Source organism: Paralichthys olivaceus, chromosome 6, assembly GCF_024713975.1.
Source record: "Paralichthys olivaceus isolate ysfri-2021 chromosome 6, ASM2471397v2, whole genome shotgun sequence".
NCBI classification, from domain to species: domain Eukaryota; kingdom Metazoa; phylum Chordata; class Actinopteri; order Pleuronectiformes; family Paralichthyidae; genus Paralichthys; species Paralichthys olivaceus.
This window is the reverse complement of record NC_091098.1, coordinates 22,397,012-22,418,551: the sequence shown is the minus strand read 5'-3', so window position 1 is coordinate 22,418,551 and position 21,540 is coordinate 22,397,012. Positions and strand designations below refer to the sequence as shown.

Here is a 21,540-nt window from a genome sequence, read left to right as displayed (position 1 = left end):
CAATAATCTATAGAAAATTTAAATGATGACAAAACTTACAATATAAAGATGAAAAAGCAATACAAACTTTCACTGGATACCGAGGCTACAAAAAGGTAGAACTAAGAGCATGCAAGTCCCAGAGTGCTGTGTCAGCCACATTGGCTATCTGTACTGTACATTCATTCAAATACGTTTCAGGTTCAGTGCTTTACAAGCTCTGAAGTAAAGGGGATTAAACAAGCTGCACAAGTTCTGCTCTGGAAATATTTACTGGAAGAAAAAAAATGTGCCAACGTCATTTTAATTAAAACTTTCATATCAATTAAAGGGTTTATGCCATTTTAAGGTCGTTCCTGTTGTTAATCTTTATGTACTTACAGAAGCAGCAGAAATTATATGCTACAATTTGTACAATTGTTCCCTGTATGACCTGCTACTGAGTAACTTAAAATCAACTCCTCTGCAGCAACTGTATAAGCGTAACCTGCCAGAGATATAGCTTTCATATAAGCTGCACAGATCACTCATTTGTGAATATAATGAGGGGGAGTTGAACATTAAGATAAACACCTCAGTCTGCTGCCACTCATCATTTCAGTGTCCACCTTCTTAAAGTAAGTATAATTCGTTCTCTACTGCAAAGCTGTTGTGTCCTTGACTTTTATTCGAGTAAAGCTGTTTCTGGAAATAATTTCTCAACAGGGCTTGAGAGACTACTGCAGAGAAGTAAACTTTGAGACGTTCAGGTGACTAGAGCAAAACAGAGGAAAAGCACAAGGTAGAGTCTGTCCCTCCTGTTGTACTTACAACTTCAGAGAAAGAATCATTGAAACATGACAGGATAAATGACCTAGCACTTTAAACGAGTGTTGGAAGACAAACCTACTGAGAGCTTCCTTATTCTGTAACTTTATCCTTGCTAAAAAGGTTTTTAAAAACTGGCTCAGTCCTGGATCTGGGACCTGTGGGATGGATCATTATGTCCTTGCTGGCTTTATTTTTCAAATTCAGCCACTTTTATTGATGTGTAAACATCTTGAGGAGGAAAGGGACTTCTCATACTGCCCCAATGAACAAAGGCCTCAAGGACACCCAACCGAAAGGACATCTGAATCCTCCTGGACCAAGATCATAAGAGCTGCTTGAACAGGCAGCTTTGATAGGAGAAAACAATGAACTTAAGGGGAATAACCTCTGGTAGTGTGATTCAATGAAATACAAATGTGTAACCCAGAAGGTCAGGGTGACCTTTGGAGCAAGAGTAATGTGACAAAGAAAAATGTTTTTAAACCCAACCATTGTTAAAATATACAAACTCTTACATTTTATTTAAACAAGGCCTATAGGTGCAAATGCGTATACCAGAAATTTTGTTTAAATGTTATGTTGTTGAATTCATATATCAATTTATTTCAAGGGAATTGTGCTTGGTTACTTCGGTATATTCATTACAAATAGGATATAATATTTGATCTGTGGGGAAATTTCTAGTAATAAGACTTGGTTCTTGATTCTTAACTGAAGATTTGGGACTGCAGGTTTTATGAGAATCCATTTGATGCAAACACCTTGTTAGTTAGACGCTCTGCATCTGGTTTTATGCAAGGAAAAAATGACAGCCCCATCAGCTTTGCATCCATAGTCAGGTCAACCTGTCAACTGCTGAGGTTCCTCCTCTGCACATTTTATAAATGCTTAACACATGCAGTAGCAGAGCTAAAAATAAAAACATAAGAGAGACTGTGTGTGGCTCTATGGTTTCTCCAAAACTGGGAAGGAAAAGCATCAATCAGCTTAACAGCAAAAAATGATTAATGACATTAAAGAATGGATAGAATCGAGAAAATGCTTGCATTTTAAAGACTATCCCCGCAGCTTACAAACAAGGTCAATGATAGCCCTAGTTCTAGTTCCCTGCCTTTGACAATGAGAGCAGGTTTAATCAGATGAAGGCCTAATACAGCAGGGCTATAGCGGCACTGCAATGCCTGGAGCCGTCCATCAGATAGAAAAGGGCATGATGGGCTGGGATCCAAGCAGGCCCACAGAGAATCCCAGCCTGCTGTTGTTGCTGGCTCTTCATTCTCAAGGACCTTTAGAGATCAAAGACCAACACACAACAAGAGAGACAGCAAGAGAGAGACGGAGATAGAGAGAGATGGACCAAAGAAAGTGAGTAGGGTAAGCAGGAAGGATGCCATGAATCTGAAGAACCCATGTGGCCTTCCACTGATTACCCATACGCCACCTCCCGCCCCGGCCTCCTACTGAGTATAAAGTACAGTCAAAGGGATTTCCTGGAGAATGTCTGTGAAACATCCACTCTGTGTCAGGCCAGCCTCCTCCATCCGGCTCCAGATGATGTATCTTCCGACCTAAACTCCATCCTAACATGTTATATTTTTTAGCGTGGAAATGATGCACTCCTTTGATACTCTAAAACAAGGATCCTCTTTCCTCTGAGGAATAGTTGAAGTAGCCTCTCTCCCTGCTTTCACTCTCTCAACAAAAATAAAAAAGATACATGGTGTTCCTTTGCTGGCCAGCACTTTTGTTTAACCTTGGCGAAATACAAAATGGGACAAGCAGTAGAGCTGAACAAATACTAAGCTACATGAAGCGTTATGAAACAACTTAGAACATCTAAAAATGGACAACAAAAATACAACCGAAAGGGCAAGCTTCCCAAATATGAACTCAGCCCAAGCTCAGCCCAGCAAAGACACAATTACATTGTAGATTTCCACAAGGAGTTCAACCAAGATAGTGTTTGCTCAGATTGATGTACTCCATCAGAACTTTAAGAAGGGATGTGGTGTGCTTAAAATATATATGCAGCACATTCAGTAACTGCAGTGGGTGTAAAAAAATACCAGGGACATCATATGATACAGTATAATGCCATCAAAAACTATAGCCTTGAAATAAATACAGTACAACCTGAAGTAACCCTATAATAAAAGCTTATAAAGACTGTCAGAGGTCCTGATTCGAATCTTACACTATAAAAATATGTTTACTACAGCTATGGGTAAGTATTGATTTCTAACAAAGATTATTCTCTTTTGAAAAAACTATCATAAAACATTAATAATGTGTCTCTCTGGAGACTTGTGTAAACTTCTGGTCCTAATCTGATCCTTAAAATTCAGCCACATCAAGTATTGTGGTTATGTTGTTGACTGGAGTTTAAAAAAACAAAACAATAATTATTGCAATGGTCAAAATTCAACTGAAATCATATATGTCCATGAAATGACAATAATTGGCAACTTAAACATTATTGTATAAACTTTGGTTTTACATTATGTGGAGAAACATTGGAAGCGATTGTGATAGCGAGTACTTACTTGGGGAAGTCTAGTTAGACTAAAATGTTGTAATAATTACCTTAAGGTGGAGGATTTCATTAAAAGGTTGTGTCATTGGAAAGTAACTGAAGTCACAGAGTGGCATTAGACAACTATTCTCCTAGAGTTACAGATTGGTGTGAATGTTGGCATCACTGTTGCACAGACCGGGTTCCTTTCAGCTTGAACTCCATGAACATAACAGAGTATATTCAGTTTCATGACTGCTCAGTTTAGAAAAGCCAAAATTAGAATGAAACATTTGTTTAGATTATCAAAAATAATTAAAATGTTTGTTTTTGATTGCGAGCAGTGTCATTAGGAACATGGCTTACGTTACTAGACTAGCAAGTGAAAGAAAGAAACATAACGCAAACATTCCCATTTGAACTATAAACATCAATCTCAGTGCTACGATAAAGGCAGAGTTGTATTCATAAGTAGGAAGTAGAGAGGAAGAAGTAGAAATGTCGCTCAAGATAACCGAGTCTCTGAGCTCCTTCTATAGACGCCATCAGGAAGAATCCGCCCCAACAGTGTGTCAGTGGTCCGTAAAAAATAAAAGTGTTTACTATGCACTACTCAAACATTTTGTAGATCTACAAATGAACGTAGGAAAATAAAAGTGTGCAGTGTTGGGTTTTTTGTTTACACATCTCTGCAGAAGTGTGTTGCCAATGTTTACAAACACCTTTACAAACCAATCCTAGAATTATAGTGCCAGCTTAATCGTCACAGTAAGAGGCTCTTTTGGAGCAAAGCCTCTTTTTCCTGCACTGACAGCACTAAGTATGAAGAGATGTCTGAGTGATAAGAGGGTGCAAAGCTCCTAAGTACAAGAAAACAAAATACCAATAAAAAAGAAGACTGGCAAGGAGTCAATGCCATTTCTATTTTTTTTTTTTAAGCCTATGTTTGCAAGTACTATACAGTCACTCTGTGTTTCTACAGCAAACAGAACCATTGCCACAACATTATGCCACCTCTTGTAAGTACAGTGCAGTTTCTGCTTAGTGTTGCCTTTTCATAGTTGGAGTAGAAAACTTTATTCCTTAGATAGACTTCTTTACCTGTAGTACACAGCAGAACATCAAACAGCATCCTGTTCTTCTCTCACATCGTTTTCTGAGATGTCAGCCTGAGAAATGTGATTGTACGAGCAGCGCTCCCGAAGCATTAAGCATACTCGCTGAACAATATAGCACTGGTCATGAACAATACGTTATCTGAAGTAATATGCATAATTCAGAATAGAGTAATTTTATTGCTTACCAGTTGCAGGAGTGGACTTCTTGTAAGCTGCAATCTCCTGACACGCTTCTGACAGAATGTGTTGTATTCCACAGAGTACAGACAACAAGAGTAAAGCTGGTATTAATTTTGTTTGCAATCTCTTTCCATGCGTCTTTTTAGTCTACTCTTGTCACTTGGCACACTTGGTACTAAATTTCCCTTCCATTATATGTCTTCTCAGATCTGCCTCCTCTGTGAGAAGCAGATTTTCTCCAAGCACCAGCTTGGAATTCTTTCTGTTTCCATTTGAGCAAAATTGCTAAAATTCCCTCTCTATTAAATTGTTAGAGGCTGCCACTTATTGTTAATTTCACATCAGTTAATTACTGCTGGAGAAAGAAAAATCTGAAAAATTATAGTCTTTTCAAACACATTTTTCTGAATATCTCATTATTTGTAAAATGCAAGGGATTTATCTAAAGAATGGGCAGAATTATTAGGTCTGACATTAAACACTACATCACCAGACCATGTAGTGAGAGTCAAAGAGTTTTTAATTCAATAGCCAACCTCTCACCAAAGTTAAGAGCTTAGACATGTTTACCAGCTCTAGAGACACTAATGGAAAAACATACTATACTCTATTCAAAGACTGAATAAAAACATATTCTTTTGCAGATATGCACTTAAAAGTTCCGAGAGGTTTCTTAGATTACAGACAGGATCAGTGCAGTAAATATGATAATACCTCTGCCATTCAATCCCATTCATGCCAAGCAGAACAGAGGTATTTACCCATATGAACAATTACTGCATAAGGAACAATATAAAACTTTATTAAAGCACAGACACAGGCACATCAGGTGCATAACGCATTTTCCTTTAGTAAATAAAGTTAAACTCTATTACAAAATGGTTCCGCACAGAAAATGCCTGACCCAGCAATTCTGAAAGAAATCTTTCCGTCTGTACCTGAATAGCATTGCAGCTCAGTGAACACATGAGGGAAAAGAGAGACAGAAGATAAGAGTAAAAGGAGGGAAACCAGAGGAAGAGCGAGCTGGAAGGAAATCAAAGACACAAGCTGGGTTCAATTTAGAGGCTTCCCACAGGAGGTGGAGTGACCTGTATCTGCTACAATAGAGGTCATGCAATTTTGAGTGGATACTCCTGCCTTCAGAGGATACTGAGGACCCCTGCCTTGATGTGCGCATCCAGAGGAGAAAGCAAAGGGTCCCTATAGCATGCAGGACTCCCTAAATGACCCGACTGGTGGGTTCCTATTACAACTGCCTCACTACACCGTAGCCTCGCAATTGACACTTCACAGTAAGCTACAACGCTAGCAATCAGTGAAGCTATCAAGCTCACAGGAAGTTGCTATGAAGTCAGCCATCCAAAGAAACTCTACCAAGTCCTTATCTTCCTGTTTTCTTCTTTCATGAGCAAAAACGAAGTGAGAAAAAAACACCCTGATATATACTTAGTAAGTTGTAATTGAGTGGAAACTTCAGGAGATGAAAGTATCTGGTCATTTTATTCTACACAGGCATAAAGTAGGCAAAGTGTTTCGTATTAAAACGCTTTGAAAAAAAGATGGTGAGAAGTTATCATGCTGCAACACTGTGGCTGAATTAATGTGCTTTCTGAGCAGCCGGGAAAAAAAGTGCGCAGGCATTTTGCCATCTCAACCTCAACTGAGTGGTTCAATGAGGAGCTGATATAAATAAAATACCTGAACCTTGGTTAAAAAAAGATCCCCACAGGATACGCTGCACCTTCTCTATTCAGTGACAAGTTCTCAGAACCTGGTACTGGAGAAAAATTGCATGAAAATCTAACCCAGAAAAAAATAAACAGACAAACAACAAAAACTAGATAGATGGACGAACATGACCTTTAATTTCCAGTGATTGCCCCAGAGAAGCTAATGAACATTCCTGTAAACATTTGCAATTGGTAGAAGTCATATTAATTACTCTCCTCTGAGAAAACCAGGCATGGCAAGGAGCTAAAATGAAGATAAACATTTCATCAAGCATGACCTTGTGTTCGATTAGTTGAATTCTCGGAGCACTGTCGGCCATGAAAACAACACTGACAGTTCAAGTTTGGCAGTGTAATGACACATCTGAATCAGGACAGTCCTGGTCCTGGAAATTTGGCCAGGGTCATTTTTTGAAATGTTTTAATGAGGTCAGGATATTCCACAGGGGATTCTCCAGCTTTTGCAACATGAGTTTCAGTCCAAATTCTTAAGCCTGCAAACTCTAATTTATTTAGTTTGAAAAAAGCTGAGCCGGTGTTGAATACAGTGCTTTGAATGAATTCAGGCATAAACTTTCATATATTACATATTTCTAAAACATTATGTAGGTGGTAGGTTGCAGTCTAATTGGCCATCATCAAGTTTCTACAAGGACATCATTTCTATGGATGTCAGAGTATGATTTAGATAATGAGGTTAAACAGTGTTGTCAGATATGAGTCATGGCAGTGATGAGTTGAACTGAACCAACTCACAGGGGCGAAACTGTGTGAATTTTGTTTCTATTCATTGTATTTGTCAGTTTAAGACTGACAGAAGCTACTCGGGGCATCCATTGCACTTCTGTCCGTCGTAGGAAAACGATCCCTCACATGTGGCTTTCTCTAGTTTGTCTCCTTTACTCTTGCTGAGGATTAAGGGCAGAGGATGTCGCACCTTGTAAAACCCTTTGAGAGAAACTGTGATTTGTGAAAATGGGCTGTACTAATAAAATTTGATTGATTGATGCAGACGATCTTCTAACATACAGTCGAAGTGGAGTGTGTCTTCCCGCAAAAAAATCATATCACAATCTTTGTCACACACAGTTACGATCCACCAGAGTCAAACAAGCCTATTGAGTTATGATATGCATTTTCATTGTGTGTCTGTGTCTGAAATCCCCTGTTGTCCTGCTGCAAGTGGCTCAAATGTCTCAAAAGTCATGATGAATAATTTTTTACTATTTTCTCACGTATTAGGTTTGAAGAATTAATATCACAAGAAACCCATTCAGCTGAAATATACCACAGTAAATAAAATCGAGTGAAGCTTTGTTTAGGTCACAAACCTGACACACCGCCCACACATACTAAATATACTATATGTAATTTAGATATATGAAATACTGCTGGATTGGGAGAAGCATAAAACTAGGTGGTTGCGGCAGAGATACCACAAAGAACAGAAACTCTGGAGCATTGATCCACAGATTCAGAGCCACTGCTTTTATCCTTTTTTATTTTAAATTTTAAATTAAAATATTTTAGTTAAAAAAAAAAAAACTGAAGAAAAAGCATTGCCTTTTTCAAAGAACAGATGAATAGATAAAAAAAAAGTCCTTTATCCTCTGCAACTGTATTCAAAGGCATTTCTGTTTCATATCATAGCAGTGAGATTCAAAATCCCACAGTGGCACGGAGCAGGTTAACACAAATTATGTTTTTAGTGAGAGCGAATGATGCTTGTCTTTATAGCACCTTATCTTATAGTGTTAGTCTCTCGGGATTATCTGATCACACCCTTAATTTAATTTGTTGTGGTTTTTGATCACTTCCTCCCTGCCTGTTAACCCTCGCTGCCCCGTGAGTCCACCGAGTGTTTCCACTGAAGCTACTATTCCGCCCTGAGCGGCGGCATATTGCATGTGGGCACCCTGCTGTGCTGCTGCCGGCGGTGGTGTGAAGCAGAGAGGATTATTCCTGACAACGGGGGCATTAAATGTGCAGCAGGCCGGTGGAGGCCCGGGCTGATGCTCTCTTGTCGGTTTTGGTTCAGCACCAGTTCAGAAGCAGTCCCCTCTAAGCTGAGTGGGAGCTCACAGTACTCAGAGCGTTGTGCCGTTCATTAAAGGCTGTGGGTGTCACACCAGCTTAGACCCAGTGTCCTCCCTCGACCACAGCTTCATGCTAAACTCATTTGCTTCTACGTTTTAGGATCGACTAGAACTATGTAGTCACTTTTCCAAAACTGGAAAATGGTTCTCTGTTTGTCAGCGCTTTATAATGTAACAGCCACTTGTTAAAAATCAGCAAGGTTTATGTCTAACACTGAGGGGTCCAATCCAGCTGTTGCAGAGAGGGAAATGTTGTTCTTGTCCACAAGACTCCAGCGGCAAGCCATAAAAGCTGTCATTCAAACTCAAGAGCTGCGGCAGAAGTACATAGTTAAGGGGCAAACTCAAACTGAACAGCAGAAAAGTCTATAGCCTAAATCAAATCAGCTCCTGTCTTTGACTGGTAGTTTCTCAACCGATGCCACTCTTGCTTTGAATCTTACAATAATACACAGCCTGAATCAGAGCTGTTAAGTGAACCACAGACTGAGAAGTCCATCTTGAAAAACAGCGCTGGTAAAAATTGCAATTCTCCCGCGCGTTTCGAGTCCTGCAACCTTCATGCCGGCATAACCAAACATCAGGCTGACTCTGCTTTATCTTGAAAGGGATATAAGCCTAAAGCCCCTCCTGTGTGAGATGTCCTTCTTTAAAAAGATTCTAATCTCAGCCGAAATGTCTAGCAAAATAGAGGTCATCGTGCCAGAGCACCCGGCAGACAAAAGAAGCCGCCTGCAGACCTGAGAGGAATTCTGTGAGGATGTCTCACCTGAGAGACATGGGGACATCAATGGCTGAGAGAGCAGCGACACAAACAAGGACCATATAGACTTCCTGGAAGTATTTCTGCTTCCCTGTGCAAACTCACTCATGACAAAGTGGAATCTCACCTTTAGCAGTGGAGGAATCACAGATATGTCTCTGATTATTTACACTCAAAAAGTATTATTCCAATCATAACCTCTTTTCTTTCAATAATACTCCGTTTTCTTTTTTCTCTGCTGCAGTTGCGGAGTGAATTCCCAAGAAGTGCAAGGTACTTCTCTCCCATTGATAATTTGAAGGCTGATAGCATATTCGTATCTCGCAAAACCGATTCAATGACGAGAGCACCGTTAAACCCTCTAAACTCTCATCCTCTCCCTTGAATTTTGATTCGATTGCTTTATCTAATTTTCCAGTAAATGCTTGAAATGTATTCCTGCACACCTTCTCCTCGTGAAACTACACAGGGGAATCATAAGAATGAGATAGAAATGAATAGTTCTGCATTAGCTTCACTTCACCTCGCCAGCAACGCCACAGCCCCTGCACCCCCCAACCGCTCTCCTTCCAGATTAAAGTTTCGAAGCAGCAAGTTGTTTCCTCAATCACCGAAAATAAAATGAAGTGTGCGTCTCCTCATGAATGAAACTGTAACAGAGCCATCCCAGGTTTGAACAAGTAATGTACAACTGCAGAAAGTTGGCAAAAGGGGAGAGGAACAAAATATAACCTTATATTAAATGAATGAAAATTCATATTCATAATCACTAGTTTATCTGTGAAAATATTTTAAATACTTTCATTCATCTCCAAGACACAATAAACCTATACTTCTGCTGTCGGGAGGAACAGAACATTGGAAAACACACTTTGCTTTCTTCATCATTCTCATGATATTTAGTCTGAAAGGAGCTGATTTTACTTTTAGCTGATGAGACAACAAAGAAAACTCGTCACTTTTGCATTTGAGGGTCATGTAAACATTACATCAAGATTTCATTGGGGGAAAAAAAGCTTCTTCAGCAAGTTAAAGTCCTCTCCCTTTAATGTTAATGTTGCACATTTGATATGGTGTTGGCTACATTATCATGTTCATTAATAATAAATATGTTGATTAAATGTAAAATTGGTGAAATTACTGCAGTCTATCAGTACTTTACTTTTCGGCACATTTTTAACAATACCACAAAAATACTAAGATTTCGTTCACTATAATCATGAAGTGATATTTTCACACAGTTTCACCTCTAACATTAAATTGAACAGTATGAATAATAATAATAACTGTTTATATGATCAAATCATCTGCAAATCATTTTCTATTATTATAACTTTGCTTTAAGGTTTCGTAGAATCCGAGGTGACGTGATGAAATTGTTTTGACCGAAAAGTCCAGGAGCCGAAGATATAAGATGTTTTCTATCTTTGGCCCAGAAACTCTTCACATGGGAGCAGCAGGTAACAGAGAAAAATGACTTGCACAATGAGATCGATGGTCACAGTAGTTTGCTGGCTGATTTTCTATCAATATAGAAATAGATTAATTGACTATTCATTGCCGATCTAAATATTTTTAACACTTATATTTTAAAATGACAGGAGAACTATTATGTTACCTAGCAACTACAGTGTTCAAACAAAGAGCAGCAAAACCGCCTGGGCTAAATATTCCTGTGGAAGAAAAAGAACTACGGTATATGTCACACAATCGATTTCCTTTTTTGCTCTAATGAAGATTATCAGCCCTAACCTACCAGACGACTGAGATTCCTTAAATGTAAAAGGTGGGAAATTAGTGCATTAAGCATGCTGAGCTGGTGCCAGAAATATGCACTGAATTGATGAGGTGTCACTTTCACTAAGAGTCATACTGTTGCAGCGACAAGAGCCTCTCTGATCCCTCTCTTCCTGCCTGTCTGCCACCAGTGAGGAACAAACACTCTCATTTGCATGGTCTGCACAAAAAAGAAACGTCCTTGATTTTAGGAAAGGTTGCCTTGCTCTCTTCAACCCGGGAAAACACTATTGGCATTCATACCACAGCACCACTGGAACCATCTTCTTCTTTCTTTTTTTTTTTTTTTGCTCATTTTCTCCCCAATATCCTCTCAGCACCGACAAACATCCACAGAGGAATCTGCCGCCCAGAAACACAACATGGTGTTTCTCATTTTTCCCCCTGAAATATATGTCTTATATTTTAATTTGCTAACAAATGACAAGACATGCTAACAGCTGTAGCCGCCAGTATTTATCCCCAGCAAATGCCTAGACGTACGTTTTGAGATCAATTTCAAAGCCATGTAAATTAATTTAGACTGCTGGCGGCACAATGCAGGTCAGACAGGGCAAGCGAGTTACAACATCAGCCAATTAGAAACACACAAGCATTATACATTTTTTTTTCATAACCGGGGCAAAGATTTGACAGATGGAGACCGGGATGAAAATGGAGACTGTAAGTGATGCAGCGTATGAGAAACTATACATAATTCCTGCTGTATCAATCACCACTGTAATTTCGTCTTCTTCCACACATCCATGTCTTTACCACAATTAAATTAGTCCCTTCATCTATTTTCTAAAACACATCGACGACTCAAAGTGGGTGTAAAAGAATATTTAACTGTATGTCAATGACAGATTGTCTTTTTGAATATCCTGTTCCTTAGGAACGCGCCTGTCTGGTGCCTTATCATCTGGTTGTTTTTCAGTCAATTAACTTTCATCACTGCAGATGACTATATTTATATGGTCACAATTTGTTAATCTAAAGCATGGATGGTTGATTTTTGCATATTGGTTTTAAGATTTGTCATGGAGTGTATTTAAGTCTAATTACAACCAGTTCTCTGAAAAGAGTAATCTTTTTTTTTCCAGTAGAGGAAATAAAAGACATAGATTTATGAAGAATTAAGGATCAGGGAAGGTTTGAAGCAACATAAGACTTTGTTAGGGGAACTACAGTATAACATGTGGTGCATATAATGCAATTTAATAATGTCAAACCATATCCATTACTGTGCGATATAGCCAGGGTCCATGCTGACACTGATATTAGGGAGTAAAAAAGTTTAGATACCAATACATTGGCGGATATAGGCTACATATTAAAAGAAAAAATGATTTGGAGAATATCATTATTCAACCCTCATGACAAAGAAATGTAATTGAGTCAGGATATTTTACTGTTGAACCATATTAGAAAAAGAATTGTAACAAGCAAATATACAGAACTTTTTATGTAAAATATAAACATAGATGCTCATTTCTTATGTATAGTTTATTCTGTAGAATAAAGGATTTTCTCTAACACATAAAGGCAGATACTGAAATCTGTGTTCTGCTTCGTATAATCGTGGATATTGTTAAAAAGGCATTAAACAGCTTAAACAAATCCTTTTTTTTAAATGACATATTTTATCTTGGCCTTATGACTACATAAAGATAAAAAAAAATAATGATTGTTTTGCATTAAGATTAAGATTTGACAAAATAGCATGCAAGTGAACTAATCACAATTCTATAGCAGATTAAGATTTAGACAGCGAGAACTAATGCAGCTTTCTCAGGAGACTCTGAAAACATTCCTTCATAAACATCATAAACATCAAACAAGATAAATGTCTGATTAAGTATCTAATTAAAACATAATTTGAATATCTGTCCTTCAGGTAAAAGGGAAAGGAAAATGACCAGATCTGTGACAACCTGTCAAAAAAGAAAACAACTGTTTGATTTGATTTGCAGACGGATAAGTTGTGTCACATCTTCCTTAATGTGATGCAAATATGAAATGAGAGACACCTCATGTTTTCACAGCACCAACATTAAAAACTGTTTACATCGCGAGGCCCTTGTGATGCTTGCTAAACCGAGCAGGAGTGAAGTCTGGTGAATAAAACTCAACAAGAGGATGATATCAACCTTTGATTAAAGCCAGGCGGGGTTTTCCTTGCAGAGAATGAACACTGGAAAATCCACAGTTAACAAAAACTAGGAGATGAGAGACGTTTCACAACTGTCTCAGTTCAAACACGAGGATAGAGGGAGAGAATGTTTTGTCTGTTTTGTGGTTTGTTGCCGTATTTGACCAAAGAATGTGCCAAGTCACAATTAAACATCAGACTATCCACGCAGGCAGTGAATTTATGATGCAGCTGCCAAAGACAAAAAAGATTAGAGGAGGCTTAGCATCAATATTAATAATTTCACCGAAATTACTGCAAAGGTGATATTCTCAGAAATATTTGCACTACAATTTTTAAAACAAATCGAATAGAATGAGAAATCTAATTTAAAAAAATAATGTATATTTAATACAATTAAAACCATCATGATATTACCCGTCACGTGTAATCTGAAGGGAAAATACCAAAAAAGAAACTAAACATAGAATATTTTCACTGTTAAGATGTGAGATGTTTAAACACTTGGCCTATGTGAGTTAAGAGGGTATTTTTTTCTATGGGTATATTTCTTTTAGATTGAGGAAACTCATGGAAAAGGCGTTGCGTTGCTTTGAAGGGAGTTCACACGTCTTACAAATCTGAAAAAGGGCCTTGGAGAATAGGGTGTCTTTTAGACGGGCACCTTTGTAAAGAGATGGATTGAGAAGAAAGTGGTATGCTAAAGAGCAGTAGCCTTACCTCATTAGTGTTCCACCGGTGTCTCTCCTTTGGAAGCGAGGTGCATTTTGGTAGACATTCAAGCAGCTTCTTGGGCAGGTATATTTTCAAATGTCCATGTTCATCTGCAACAAGAGCAACGCAAAACAGAATATTTAGCACAGGCTTTAGACCTTATCGACTCGCTCGTCTCCCTCTTTATCAATCCGTCAGTCTCTCTGTCACAAAACGCTGACTGTAAAATAACTATCTCCAACCGAATTAGGAAATTCATTTAAGAAATAAGAGAGTACTGCCTGCATTCTATTTGGTGCTTGGCTAAATTATTTTACTGTGAAATGCATCCTATCAGGGGAGTTCGCCAGAAATTTTTCACTGTCAACTTGTAAAGGCTGTGTCTATTCATTATTTAGACACAATAAACACCCTTGAGTGATTTTACAGCGTATGGGGATTTAGTAAGGGGGCCTGTGTGCTGCACGCCAGAATGTGGTATATTAATAAGGGAAATAATTACAATTACCAGGCCCAATGCTTATATCATAATGCATGTCATTCAATTCATAATTTAGATTTCACAATCAGTTCACGAGTATTGTAAAACAGTAGGGTTTAAAGACACAATCATGCATGAATGCATTCAAATGTAAAAATTAACTCCAGTGCTTTCTTCCTGGTAAAATATGGAGATGGATAATGTGTGAACAAACTCTACTTGTTTAGGGAGACAAGAGTGTGTTGAATTTATTATATCATGAAGACACTGTTACAGTCTTTATAGAACAGGACATATTGTGTGGACATAATCCTAGTAATTGTCATACAACATTTTATCAGTAACAATAACTGTAAAAGCAGAAAAGTCTGTAATTGTCAGAGGAGAGGTCGAAGACAGTGCTAGTCACAAAAAAAAAAAAAAACAATCTCAGGTGCATCAACATAGAAAAAAGTCAGTGTGGAAAAGATGTATGGTTCATAACAGAGGGTGAAAAGACTTATGTCAGATTGTGTCATTGAGGAAATATTTTAGCTTGAGCATCACCCAGACGAAGCCTGCCAAGAATATGAGCTTCTCTTTTTCACTGTAGCTGCCAATAAAGTTTAGGTTATTCCCTCCACCTCACCCCACCCCCCATCACACCCACTGTGAACCTTTAATCTTTTTGTACATGCCGCACTTCGAATGCATCCACAGGCTGTAAATCAAGCACCGCAAATATCGCACGTAGTTAGTAAATCCAGGTAAATGTTCCAGCATGTGCAAATGAATCTGTTATTCAGTTTTAATGTGTGTGGATTTAATGTAAATACATTCTCAGGAGGTGATGCAAAATGCTGCATTTATGCAATGCAATTTAGCTTGGAAATAAACTAAAGCTAAAAACCAAATATCATAGGCCGAGGCACATTCTTTCATATTTATATAACTTCAGGTTTGGATACTAGGGGGAAAAAAATGGGTGAGTAAAGGGAGAGACAGAAAAAAGCTTGAATATGAGTGCTGACTATGGATCCCTGAGGGAGCTGATGTCACTGGATGATTGTAGAAAAAGAAAGAAAAAGTTCAACCACAGAGAATTACCCCTTTAAAGCCAATACAAATAACGATCATGAGGAAATAAGAAGAGTGCTTGTAGCTTGATGTACGTCACAGCGGGAACAGAGTGCCACTGCCCAGAAACCTCAGTTTCCCTAACGCGTGAGGTGGAACATCATCGCTCCCAGAGGAACGCTGGGGTAGATGTGTAGTATTTGCCATTTCCATCTGTACCTATAATTCTGCATGTAGACTCTGTTTTATATCAGCTGCACAGGTATCTGTAATCATCCGCTATGCCCAATTAAGAATCACATACAGCATCTGCTCCTTGGTACCAGAGCGGTTTCACTGTCAGAACTAGAAAACATGCTGCAACTGAAATATCAGAGAGGCAGCAGAGACAGAAGGAGGCTGTTTTTTTGTACAAGTGGACTTTTTGTAATTCAAAAGAAACTTGAAATAATTAAGAAACTGTCGTCTCATTTTGATGCACAGCCAAACTTTCATTATCGTTCAGTAAAAGGGTCAAGAGGAGCAAAAAACTGAAGCCCACTCTGAAATGGAAAATCGCACTCGATCCACACTCGAATACAGCGTGGGTCAGAACAAAGTCTCGGCCGTCTCTCCCATCGTACAAAATGTGATCTGAAGAATCGCTCTTAGCAGCAGCAGCAGCAGATACATTTGACGAGTCTGTCTCTGTACGGATTATTCAGGATTCAGTGCTGCCCCCTGGCACCGCCTCCTGTGACACCATCAACAGCTGACAGAGCTGGATTGGAATATGTCTCAACCATGTTGGGGATTTTATCGCCGAGAGAGTCGGGATCAAAATCTACCGCAGGAGGATACGTCTGTTCAAACTGCCAGCAGGCTAAAATACTGGGGATGAGAGAACTTAAAACATCGAGGATCCTGACAAATAGAATGAAACTGTAGTCTCACGCTTGGTTTTAATCATTTCATAACCTTATAATTACACCGGTCATTGCACAACATGTTTCTGTGCAAAGTGTTGCCGGCTTTACAACTCTCTGTGCCACGGAACCCTGAATTATGCAAAACACATTTCAGTTAAGTATGCTGTGCACATGAAAGGTGAAACAACTGCCACATGACTGCATTTTACTTTGAAATCCTAGTCTTGTATTTGTCAGCTAACAACCCCCCAAGCGGCAGAGCAACCTGTAAACCCTGCAGGACTCATGTGTTAACTGGGTTTCTCTTAATCCTTTAACCTTATGTAAACACTTCTAAAATCAAATAAATAGGGTGTGATCAGATTACTAATGTGCATGTAACTATATTAAATGATGCGAGACGTCTTAAGCCTGTTAATGAGGACATTCTCATAACAACCTAATATATATTTAAGACATTACCAGACTAATTTCCAATGGACATAATATTGCGTTTTCGGTCGAAGCCCATAATTTATCACTTGCTCATTTATTTTTGGAATTTACAGGGGGCGTTGTCTCCGTGTTTTATAACCTGGTAAACTAATTTTAAATCAGCCAGTTAAAGTAATGTGAGTGTATGTAATAGTCAAAGCTCTGATACGGGTTATCAAGGAATTTCTGGCCAAATTCAGGGGATAACTGTAAGTCAGACTACATCTAAACATATATAGATTATGTCTGTTGACCAAGTTAACTGCGGCAGACAGGACATAGGTACAGGTCCAACTTCTGACCATGTAGATGCACCAAATCAAAGGACCCGACTACAAACGAGCATGCACCGTTCCCTCTCACCACAGATAGCCTTTGCCTCAAGTCTTAAAGTGCTGTCTTTCAGTGTTTCACGGTGGCCACTTACAGTCCCCTATTTCTAGAGCAGCCATACAGATTTTTTACGGCCAAACTATGAAATGTTCTTGACTGGCCAAGTCAGTCACTAGACCTCAATCCACCTCAGCGTCTGTTCCTCTTGCTGAAGATCCAGTCTGAAGGCAACAAGCTCCCAAAACCGGCAAGAAATGAATATGGCTGCAGCACAGGTCTGGCAGAGAAGCACCAGGGAACAAGCCAAGTATCTGTTGATGTCTATGGATCAAGGATTCCACACATACATTGACTGCAAAGCATTTGCAACCACATATTTAATGTAATCAGGGTATATGTTGCGATTGAAGCTATAAAAAACCGCTAAGATATCTGTATTTCCACAGTATATTTATGTTATACTGTGCACGACATTTGCAGCATTACTGTTGAGCTGAAGCAGATGAAGCAGAGGGCCACTATTTTCTTGGTTTTAGCCATCTCAAATACGAACGTCTGCGTTTCTTTGAAAAACAGGCTAACTACTGTCATGTTTCAAATAGCCCACTATGCTCGTGCTGTTAAATAAACCATGTGTTTTAGATGTGACACTTGTTATTCAGATGTTGAGTGTTGGCCGTCTCTAATCTGGGAGCCCTTGTCTAACATGAGAGGGGCCTTGTTTACATAAGAACGTTTCTTACGAGGCTCTCATGGGACACAAAAGCGAACTCACTGTAACTGTTGAGCGCGGAGGTTTCTTTTCTGCTGCATTAGACTCTCAAAACTCCAACTTGCAGCTGCCAGTTATCCACAGTAATAATATTTCAGCTGCCGTATGTCTTCGGTTCCTTTCACCAGACATTTCCACAGATGAGAAGGAGGAACCACGAGCATCCCCAACAAAGTGCTGCTTACTAATTAAAGGCCTGTCCAATGTGGCATGAATATCCACATATACTTTAGTGCATGAGCTGAAAACCAGCTCACGGGGGAATACCTTGTATGCCAGATTTGGAATACATTAATAGATTATAGACAACTTCTTCATGATCTAATTGTCTGAGCAGATCAGTGTATAAACAACAAATTACCCACAAAAATTTGGCTTTGAAAATGTAAATGGATCAAAGCTTGAAGGGAACTCTGCTTCTTTTGCATTTCCAGTGCTTTCCCCTGTAAGTTTTAATATTTACTTTGGAGTCTAAACAGCAGCCTTAATGACTGTGCGTACATTAGCCAAGAAAGGGATACACAGAAAACTACTATTTGATTGTAAAACACTAAAGTGCAAGACAGGCTGATACCAGAGCTTGTTATATGAGAGGATGAGTTGAGCTGAGCTGGCACACTGGAGCCAATTACATTCTGGGTCTTGATGAGCAAGCTCACATACAAAAGACTAAAGAGGGAGAGAAGCTCTTTTTAGTGCAGAGGCTACAGGTCTGCAACTTCCACGTTGTCATTTGCGTTGTGAACAGTGGCACATGCATTCGTAATTCACATCACTCTGTCGAATGAGTATGAAGATATATAAATTTCTGTGTGCTGATGTTTGGATTATCCCTGATCCTGGCTGCTAAGCAAACACTTGGGCTGAATTTAAGGGTATCTGTCATGCTAGCTTGCTCCAGCCCCACCCTAGAGACGGGAGCGAGGGTCATGAGACTGGAAAGGCTGACAAAAACAAATCTTTAATCAATATCTGAGCCCTGAACGCAAAACCCTCTCTCTTCCCTCTCTGTCTCAGAGCGCTCTGGGAGTGACAGTTTTTCTTTTTAATCTGTGCCCACATTGTGGAGAAATTGCAAGCTAATGTTTTGGCTATAGATCATTCAACAAATCACTGCTGGCGGTGCATATCCAAAGTAACAGTCTGAATGCTAACGTTTTCCACAACTGTTTAATGGCTAATATGGCTTAAGGATGCGAGGAGCGGTGTAACAGTATCTGCACTTTCGGAGCTATACCTGAAACACGTGGGAGGTGAATCACAGACGAGCAAACAGTCCTGTGGATAAACATTTGGCTCTCACCTCCGCTCGGTAAAGAAGCGATGTGAAACTGAATTAGGACTGTGATCAAGCCACTCACTGGGCTGGACCAAAAAAAGGGCTCCGACGAACTTATCTCCAGAATGGTTCGCCAAATGATCTTAGCTCAGACACATTTCATCAACTAGGGTGAGAAATTTCATGTAAAGAAAAAAAACACACCCCATCTGCTGCACATAAACCGTAGCCAAGCAACTAGTTAACAACTTATCAGTGGTAGTGAATGATGCAGCATGAAGACAACAACAAAAACCCTTTCATTTGCAGAGGAGCTCTTCTCGATGCAGAGACTAATGACAGGAATAAGTCTCTCACATTAACATCTTGGGAGAATTTCCTGTTTTGCATATTTCTTAATGCAGCATCAAACACCATATCTATATTTTAACTGCCAACACAGAGAAAGAAAAGGCAGCGTTGTTTAACCTTGTCATCCTTTAACACCCACTGCGACTAACTGAGGTTTTGATCATGTAATCCCTGTATTAAATGGACAGAATAACACTTATATATATAAACTGTACAGCATTACTTATTATCTTATCATTGTACTTTCATCAGGGCATTTGAAAGAAAAGCAATTGTTTTTCTTTGTTCACAAAAAACATGCATGTACAGAAAAACTTCTGTAAAAAGATGGAGACAAAATGCCATTAATTCACATCATGCACAGAAAAATATTACACATCTTACTTACATGCAGTTTTAACATTATGATGTATGTAAAAAAAAAAACATTAAAGTCAGTGAGAGGCTGAGACACAATGAGAAATATGTCAAGCGTCTTAATTTAAACAATCTACATTCTGAGGGTGTGAAATGTGTCATTCAGTATTTATTATGATCTATAGGAGGCAAGATGTCAACCCAGTCAAGTGACAGAAAAGCTAATACGATTCCATGTTGACAGATGAAAACTAAATCTAGACAATGAGACAAAAAAAAACAATGTGGTTAAAAAATGTGAAGCAGAGATTAATTCAGAAAGCCAAGGTGCAGTGGTCAAGTGATGACATGCTGTCAATAAAACGTGATGAATCTGGTTGTGAGGCGTGAAAGAAGAAGGAGAAGAGAAAGGAAAAGTAAAGGAGGTGGGGGGGGGGGTTAACCTGCGGGAAGCTGCTGCAGTGACATTTACACTAATGGGATATTACCCCTGTTGCCTTCAGGTTAAGACACTTTCCTGTGATTCAGCTAAGAGCCAAAACTCTTCATAACATCACTAATCATTTGAGGTCGTGACATCAAAGCTCCATTCACACTTTTTAAAGCAAATATTTATAATTTGAAATATTAATCCCTGATACAGAACTCATTTAAAACACCCTGACACATGGAGAGGGAAACTTTTTACCCTTTTTATTGTGACAGTTGTTCGATTGTGTCAGTTTTTCTCTTTTATATCATCTTCCAAAATCTCACATTTCAAGACACTTCCACAGGTCATGAATATCTTTATCATTACCTCCGTTCTTTTTTGTTCATATCTCGGTGAATAATTTATGGATTTGGATGAAGAAAAAAACACCAGGTATGTTTAGGGGACTGGTATTCATGAGTGCGTGCAATTAAGTGCAGATCTGCCAAAAAATATTGATCTCTTGAATTCAAATTTGGTTTCCTAAAGGGACTGTTGGGCCTTGGCAGAGGTGTCACTGACTGACTCTCCTTGATTTTATACCTTATCTTATGTAAAAGGAGGATTGTTGATGCTGAATTAGACCAAAGTCTGTAGCCTTTTTCTTGTGGAAGATCCTGAAGTGAGCCTCACGACAACACACGACAATTTAGGCAGTGTCACATTTCCCTGGTAGTAATAACAGTGCTTAGCCTATAGTCCAGGGGCCGCTCTCCCCACTGCCTGATGGCTCTAGATGGGGACACGGTGAGGAGTATGTAGACTTACTATAGCCTGTGTTAGTGTAGGACTGGGAAACCAATTATCTTTATCATTTGGCCTATAGCCTGTTCGATAACACTCTCACATACGGTGAAATTACTAACCGCCCACAAGCATAAAAAGAAAACTGTCTGCTGAACTTCACCACGGCGTTGCTATGTTACAACAAAACTACAACAAAGAGAACGTTGTATTGCTTGTTGCAATAGCATCTAGGATGAGCTTTTGGCCAGCAACACACACACACACACACACACACACACACACACACAACAGCTGTTTCAAAAGATGCAAAATTATGTGGGGTTTTTTTCCTCCCGATGGGAAAGAAAGAAAGAGTCTGAGTGCATGTGATAGATTCGAATTTACACTAAATCTCAACGGACATCATTGCTTATGCAATTGTGCTGCGACCAAACGAGATGCAACATCTGCAGCGTGGCAGCTTTCATTGTTTAC

At 39.1% G+C, this 21,540-nt stretch overlaps 1 protein-coding gene across 8 annotated transcripts in view; it reads right to left on the bottom strand.

Moving 5' to 3' along the window:
• Positions 1 to 21,540, bottom strand: part of camta1a (calmodulin binding transcription activator 1a) — a 275,197-nt gene that overhangs the window by 248,100 nt on the left and 5,557 nt on the right. For all 8 annotated transcript variants that reach the window (XM_069526124.1, XM_069526125.1, XM_069526126.1 and 5 more), the window contains one exon: positions 13,843 to 13,946. In XM_069526124.1, coding sequence (XP_069382225.1) covers positions 13,843 to 13,946 — 104 coding nt within the window. The remainder of the gene's footprint in view (positions 1 to 13,842; positions 13,947 to 21,540) is intronic.